The sequence below is a fragment of the Musca autumnalis genome, unplaced genomic scaffold (genome assembly GCF_047663935.1).
Source record: "Musca autumnalis isolate F117 unplaced genomic scaffold, ASM4766393v1 scaffold_4, whole genome shotgun sequence".
NCBI classification, from domain to species: Eukaryota; Metazoa; Arthropoda; class Insecta; order Diptera; family Muscidae; genus Musca; species Musca autumnalis.
In genome coordinates this window covers 174597272-174605036 of record NW_027411977.1, presented here as the reverse complement: position 1 = coordinate 174605036, position 7765 = coordinate 174597272, and the positions used below count along the sequence as shown (strand labels likewise).

At 40.8% G+C, this 7765-nt stretch overlaps 1 protein-coding gene across 1 annotated transcript; it reads left to right on the top strand.

Moving 5' to 3' along the window:
• The first annotated feature begins 282 nt into the window (after positions 1–282).
• Positions 283–5348, top strand: LOC141403166 (uncharacterized). Its single transcript, XM_073985339.1, has 3 exons — positions 283–1584; positions 1632–2988; positions 4021–5348. Exons 1-3 carry the CDS (start codon positions 283–285, stop codon positions 5346–5348), a joined length of 3987 nt encoding a protein of 1328 aa, XP_073841440.1.
• Positions 5349–7765: the final 2417 nt, after the last annotated feature.

The window sequence follows — 7765 nt, the reverse complement described above, 5'->3', positions numbered from 1 at the left end:
TTTTTCCTACACTGAGGAAAAATTACTTACAGTTTTTATTAATTTTCGTTGATATTTTCGCCTGAACTGTAATAAAAAGTTTCTTAACCTTGTTTGGTGTTGCTTTTGTTAGTATTCGCTAACAAATAAAATAAATTTTCTGAATTTTTGAAGCTTTCGTTGAGATTTGTTCAATATCATTTGATTGGTGTTGAAATTCTTACAGCTTTTGATTTTTCAAATCGAGTTTCTACCTTTTGCTTTCATTGATTATCATTTCTTGAACTTTTTTGTCGTTCAAATATGTCTCTCTCTCCACTCGATTGCTTCATCAGGGCATCTGATGCTATCGTACAATTTGAAGCTTTCTTCAATTCTCTCCGAGATGAAGAGTTGGATATTTATATATTAGAAGTTCAGTCTTCTGAGGCTAAATCGCTATGGGATAAAGTGAAAGAAACGTATGACCAATGCCTTGCTTCTATTCAACTGTCGGGTGAGGTCCAAGAAAACCTTGAATCAGCCCAAAGCAAATACCTTGTTGCTTATAAGGCATATGTCAACGTCATCGCTACAGCAAATCGAAAATTAGATCAGTTTCGTTCATCGCAGAAGAATTCAAATTCTTCTTTAGCACAAAATGTGGCTTCCCAGCCATCTTTGAATTCTGATCGTTTATCCCAAATCCATCCTCCATCGAACTTTAATACTAATTTTACTAGTACTCCTAGAAGAGATGCCATTCCTCCAGAAGATGCTTTATCTATGTCTGGTGTTTCACACCAAACGGGAAGGTCAGCTGAGGTTTCCGCCTCAAATGACCGTGTTATGCATAGTTTAAATCTTCCACCTTGCGACATTGATGTTTTTAGTGGTGATTTTCTGTCTTGGCCCACATTCAGGGAACTTTTTTCTGTTGTGTATATCGACAACAGCCGCCTTAGCGATATCGAGAAATTATGTTATTTGCTCAAGAAAACTAGTGGTGAAGCAAAAGACATAGTTTCAAAGTTCCCGCTGACACACAAGAGTTTCGCTCTTGCGTGGTCAGCATTGAAGGAGACATATGACAATGTTCGAATTTTGGTTAACAACCAACTTAAATTGTTGTTTGACCTTCCGGTCCTGGATACTGAGTCCAGTGCGGGCCTGAAGAATCTTCAGCGCGCAATCAATGGATGCATTTCGGCTATGGCGATCTACGACGTTTCTACGAACGATTGGGATCCCATATTGGTCTTCTTGTGCATTCAAAGATTGCCTAAACCTACCGTCACCCTGTGGGAACAGACGGTTAAAGACAAATCGGCATTGTCTGCTTGGAAGGATTTGGATCGTTTTCTTACGGAAAGGATTCAAACCCTTTCTTGTCTCCAGAATATTCGTGGCATAGATTCCTCTAAAAAAGTTGAAAAGAAGGTGCGAGCTCATTTTACAAAGACGGCTCCTTCTTCTTCTTCTTCTCGTGCCCCTGCAGTAAAAACCTGTGTTCTTTGTCCTAAATTAGTACATCCTTTGCGTTTTTGTTCAGAATTTACTAAATTATCCATAGAAGGTCGTTTTTCTGTAATGAAGCGTTTCAATTGCTGCATTAATTGTCTGACGGTTGGTCATGATGTTAGGAAATGTGTCAGTAAACATAATTGCAACAGGCAACAATTTCTGGCATTAATCAAAGTACGTCCACTACATCCCAAAAAATATGTTCGTTGTGTATAGGTTCACCAATTGATACGTCCATATTCTTGGAAATTGCAGCTTTAGTGATTCCCGCTATTTCTGGCAATTTACCATCCTTCACAATTGGTGAGGACTTGATTTCCCGTTTGCCAAATATTCGTTTGGCTGATAGAAATTTCTTTGAATGTAGAACAGTTGATCTACTACTAGGCGCTGATTTATATCCCAGAATTCTTCTTCAGGGAATTCAATCCAACATCCTAGGTACACTAATGGCACAAAAAACTGTTTTTGGCTGGATCATTACTGGTCCAATTCCATCTTCCAATATTACGGTTTTAACAACCACAATAAATTATCCAGAAGATGATCTTAACAAGACTCTTCTTCGTTTTTGGGAATTGGAAGAACCTCCAAAGCGCGCTATTTTGTCTCCTTCGGACAAATTTTGCGAAGAAAATTTCAAGAGGACGACTCGACGGGACTTAGATGGCAGATATATTGTCACACTTCCCATCATACCTGAATTCGCAGGTCAGCTAGGCCATTCTAGGACCAATTGTTTACGACAATTCTTCCGCAACGAGGCTTCCCTCCTAAGAAAACCACAAATTAAAGTCGTTTACGATGGGGTGGTCAGGGAATATCTAGAATTAGACCACATGAGACTTGTTCCAACTTCTTCAGCAGACTCTTCAGTATGCTACTTGCCTCATCATCCGGTCATTAATCCGGATAAGCCTACAACCAAATTGAGAGTGGTTTTCAACGCCTCAAATAAGACTTCTAATGGGAATAGTCTAAATGATATTCTTTATGTCGGTCCAACCCTTCAATTGGATTTAGTCCTACTCATTCTAAGATGGAGACTTTTCAAATTTGTGTTCAATTGTGACATAACACAAATGTACAGACAAATTCGAGTAGATCCTACTCAAACTCCTCTCCAAAGAATTTTATTTCGGGATTCTCCGCACAAACCGGTTCAAGACTTTGAACTTCAGACCGTAACATTCGGAGTAAATTGTGCTCCATATCTTGCCATTCGGACCTTACTTCAATTGGCCGATGAAACAGAGAATGAATTTCCGTTAGCTGCACATATTCTTCGGAAGTGCATGTACGTAGATGACGTCTTGACCGGTTATCACGATTTGGAGACAGCGCAAAAATCCAGAGACCAATTAATTGGTGCTCTTTCTTCCGCCAAATTCGAATTACGGAAATGGACAGCCAATGATCGCAGCATTTTAGAATCGCTTCCTTCGGAGCATCTTTACGACGCTAAGCTTCTTACTTTCGTGGAAGCTAGTAGTTCAAAACCGCTGGGTATTCGGTGGAATGCACAGCTGGACCAATTTTATTTCAGTGTAAACCCACTGGAACACCGGTCCAAATATACTAAACGGGAAGTTTTGTCAACCATTGCCAAATTATTCGATCCGGTAGGGTGGTTAGGACCTGTGATAGTTGTAGCAAAAATAATTATGCAACGTATTTGGCTCGACAACATTGGTTGGGATGATTCGCTTCCGTCTTCGACAGAACGCGAATGGGAAAAATTCGTCGAGTCATATCAGGGCGTTAATTCCATTTCCATTCCTCGTTGGGTCCAGTATTCTCCAACTTGTCAAGCAGAACTTCATGTCTTTTCTGATGCCTCAGAAAAGGCATACGCGGGGGTAGCATATATTCGCATTGTTTCTTCTAATGGAGAAATTTTCACAAATTTGCTTTCATGCAAAACAAAAGTAGCTCCCTTGAAGTCTATTTCATTGCCTCGTTTAGAATTATGCGGTGCGGTATTAGCATCCGAACTTCTGAAAGGCATTCTAAACGAGATTGATATTTCATTTCATAAAATTTATTGCTGGACCGACTCAACAATTGTTCTTTCGTGGCTTCAGAAAACTCCATCCACATGGACCACTTTCGTGGCGAATAGGGTTTGTCGTATTCAGGAGAATGTTGGGCAAAATAGGTGGTTCCACGTTCGGTCTGAGGACAATCCTGCAGACTTAGGCAGTCGGGGGCTTTCTCCTTCGGAGCTAGCCTCTTCACAACTTTGGTGGCATGGTCCACACTGGCTAGGTCTGGATAGTTCAAATTGGGACATCCAAAACGTTTCCGTTGACACGGAAGTCGAACTTCGTCCAATAAGAACTCATGTCACTTTCATCAATGACTATGAAGATATTTTAAATCAGTTTTCTTCCCTTGATAGGGCACTCCGTGCCATCGCATGTGTTCTTAGATTCCTCTACAACACGCATCCTGCTCATAGAGGAAAATATCACTTTGAAGGGTCCACTCCTACCAATTCCGAGATTCAGGCAGTCAGATTTCGTCTTGCTGTTTTAGCTCAAAAGGCATATTATCCAGAGGAATACTATGCGTTACTTCATAAAAAGCCACTTCATTCGAAAAGTTCTCTATTGTCGTTAAATCCATTTCTGGATCAAACAGGGGTAATGAGGTTAGATGGACGCCTAGCTCAATCACCAACTCCTTCCACTTCTGAACGGCATCCTATTCTCTTACCCTATCATAGTAGATTCGCAAAACTTTTGGTGGAACAAATTCATATAGAGTCCCTGCACGGAGGAAATCAACTAATGCTTCGTACGCTTCGCTTGGAGTATTGGATTCCTCGTGCTACTTCTTTGATTAGGGCGACAATAAGGCATTGTCGACTGTGCATCTTGGCAAAGAAACGCACTTGTACCCAAATCATGGCATCTCTTCCTCCGGAAAGAACGTCTATTTCTAGACCATTTTCTACAACAGGTATCGATTTCGCTGGTCCATTTGATATCAAATCCTTTTCAGGTAGAGGTTGTAAAATAACAAAAGGTTATGTTTGCGTCTTCGTTTGCTTTTCTACGAAAGCAATTCATTTGGAACCAGCGTCTGATTTATCCACCGCAGCCTTTTTGGCTGCTTTTAATAGGTTTATTTCGCGCCGTGGTTGTCCCAAGACTATCTTCTCGGACAATGGCACCAACTTCGTTGGTGCATCGAGAGAGTTAGAACGAGAATTTAAGCTTGCGTTAGATGAGATTCGTGCAAAGCTCCGTTCCAAGTTCCAATACCAGGAGCTTTCATGGAAATTTAACCCAGCCGGAGCTCCACATATGGGTGGACTCTGGGAAGCTGCTGTTAAAAGCTTCAAAATCCATTTTAGAAAAATCGCGAAAAATCTCAAATATACGTTTGAGGAGTTTTCAACAATTCTTACAAGAATTGAAGCTTGCTTAAATTCTCGTCCGCTTTGTCCAATGAATGATAGTCTGGATGCTACGGTGGCCCTTACGCCTGGACACTTCCTGATCGGGTCTCCGATCCTTGCTCCTCCAGAGCCCATAATAAATGAATCTCCACTGGATATCGTGAACCGGTATCGAAAACTTAAAGCTCTTTCTCAACAATTCTGCCTTCGGTGGAAAGAAGAATATTTAAAGAGCCTCCACCATCGTTATAAGTGGAAATTTCCGCAACGCGATATTCAACTGGATGATTTGGTAGTCCTTCGACAAGAACATTTACCTCCTACCGCGTGGAAACTCGGTCGCGTCGTGAAAGTCTATCCGGGAGTCGACGGTCATGTTAGAGTCGCGGATGTGAAAACGGAAAGCGGTATCGTAAAACGACCCGTAGTTAAGCTGGTCATTCTGACCAACGACGATTAAATGTTCACCTCTCTTTATCGTGCCATCTCCATCTTTTCACAGACATGGAAAACTTGAGTTCGATGGCCGCTTCCCTTCCCTTTTACAAGGAGGACATCCCAATGTCGGATGAAGAGAGAGGTGTCGATGCCGATATGGTACCTTTGGGGGTCTCAGGACTCCGATCTTGGCGGGGTCACAAGAGCTGCCACTCCTATTCGGGAGTCTGCACCGGCACTATCGACCACCACGTCGTTGCCAGCCGAAGCTGCTTCTCCTCTACGGGAGAATTGCACCCGTCGTTCCCGGTCTTCCCCCAACAGAAGTGGCTACCCAACCTCAAGGCAAACGCACAGTGGCAAGGTCAGTTCGACAACAAGGCCCCAAATGTGTTTTGTGCACGCAGAGGCATGTCATCCGGGCGTGTCCCAATTTTCTAAAAATGACTTGCGAGGAACGTATTCGATTTGTGGTTCAGGGGCATTTCTGATCCAATTGCTTAGGCAGGTCTCATATCCGACGTGATTGTTTAAGTCGTCATCGTTGTCAGAAGTGTAAAGGTGACCACCACACACTTCTTCATCCAACCAAAACCTCCGTTCCTCAAAGAAATGTCCGCCCTTCGGGTAAAAAAGACAATGCGTCTAATGATCTCCATATGTCGCCTACAACCAAACCGAATCCGTCTGGGCAAAAGTCCTCTAAGAAACGTCAGTCCGCCCCGTCTGGTCCGGTTTTGTCCATGTCTTCGACATCCGTCGGTCCGACTATACAGTCCATACAGCCCATTGTTACCCTGGGGCCAACAATGGTTGTAAAGCTCCTTCTTCCTGATTCTCAGGTAATTGTTCGAGCACTGTTAGACCCATGTGCTGGACATAGCCGTATATGCTCAACGCTGGCTAGAAAGCTTCAGCTCAATCCATTAAAAGTTGGACAGGATTTCTTCTGCCAACTAACCTTACAATCCTGCTATGATTCCACCCAACTTGTTCGCGTTTCGGCGAGAAGTATGTCCTTGGAGCATGTGGTCGCGCCTTCGCAGTCAGCTCCGGATTATGTAAAAGACCACTATGCTGGGATACAACTAGCAGATCCCGATTTCCATAAGTCCTCACACATCGGGCTTATTCTAGGTCCGGATGTGTACCCGAAGGTGATGAAATCACAGACTTATTCGAGTCCTGGGTTCCCTTGGGCCCAGCTCACTATTTTTGGTTGGGTGATAACTGGTCCTTGTCCACTGTAGGATCGCCAGAGAAGATCAGCCATCTTCTGGACCTTCGGTCAAGTTGTTTTTGGAGGCAGTCTTCTACTGTCTCAAAAATTGTTTTTTGAAAAAAAGAAAAAAATACAATAATGAATAAATAAAAAATGCTCAAAATTGACGGTTCCGCCTTGTTATTTATTTATTTAATTGTAGTTTAATTTAGTAGAATTAAGAATATTTTGTTGTAACATGGCTAGATGTTTCAAGGGCGGCGGTAATGTTAAAGTTCAAATAAAATAAACTTCATAAAAATACATTCACTATCCACTTTCCGTAATTTGTCATAATACTTTTTTATCCAACTTTGAATTTTCGTTCAAAGTTGGTGATGACAAATTACAGCGAGTAAGATCTGTCAATTTACGCGGCTCTTGTGACATCTAAGCTCTCTCGTTACTTTTAATTGTCACTTGTTTTTCGGATTTTCGTCCATCAACAACATCCTAGCAACACCATTGTAAATACAAGGTAATCTATATTAGTTCTTCGACTAATATATTAATAAAACCGCCAATTTTATTATAAAAAGAAATTACTGCCTTTTATTTGGTTTTTCTTTTCTTTTATTTTCACTGCTCCGCAACAACTGACATTGAATCATAAAAATTATTGAAAGCTAGAAAAAAAATAATCAATGAGAGAAGTGAAAAGCCTTTTCTTTAAAACTAACGCGTTACTTATGGCTTGAATTTCAGACCAATTTCAAGAAATTTAAGGGCGATTTTGCATTAATATTTTAGAAGTTTCCTCCATTTTCCATCCTAGTCCTTGGTTTTGGCTGGCTTATGAGTTTCACGAAATCTATTAGTCGTATATTTTCGTGACATTTGCACATGATTTCAACTATATTCGACTAAATATTTAAAAATAAGCAAAATTTAATTTTATTTCCACCGTTTTCATAATGAAATATAACCAGTTTTCTCTTTTCTAGGACAGCGTTTTTCCTTAGCGCTAAATTTTAATAATTTGCTATAAAATATTTTTAAACACAGGAACAATGACTCTGTTCGCAATTATTAAAGTGTGTACAAAAATTATAGAAAAAGTCGATAATGACCTGTTTTTTTGGAAAATATTTAACAAAACTTACAAAAACGCGAATATTTTAACGAATAGAAAACAGGGTTAACAAACTTTTCGTTGTTAATCTTGCTTATAGGTTTGT

Bases quoted from the DNA above. Each gene is read 5' to 3' on its own strand.
- LOC141403166 (XM_073985339.1), top strand. From the start codon at position 283: ATGTCTCTCTCTCCACTCGATTGCTTCATCAGGGCATCTGATGCTATC. The intron at 1,585-1,631 runs GTTGGTCATGAT...TAATTGCAACAG, and splicing joins GCTGCATTAATTGTCTGACG to GCAACAATTTCTGGCATTAA. The intron at 2,989-4,020 runs GTATTCGGTGGA...TTGCTGTTTTAG, and splicing joins TAGTAGTTCAAAACCGCTGG to CTCAAAAGGCATATTATCCA.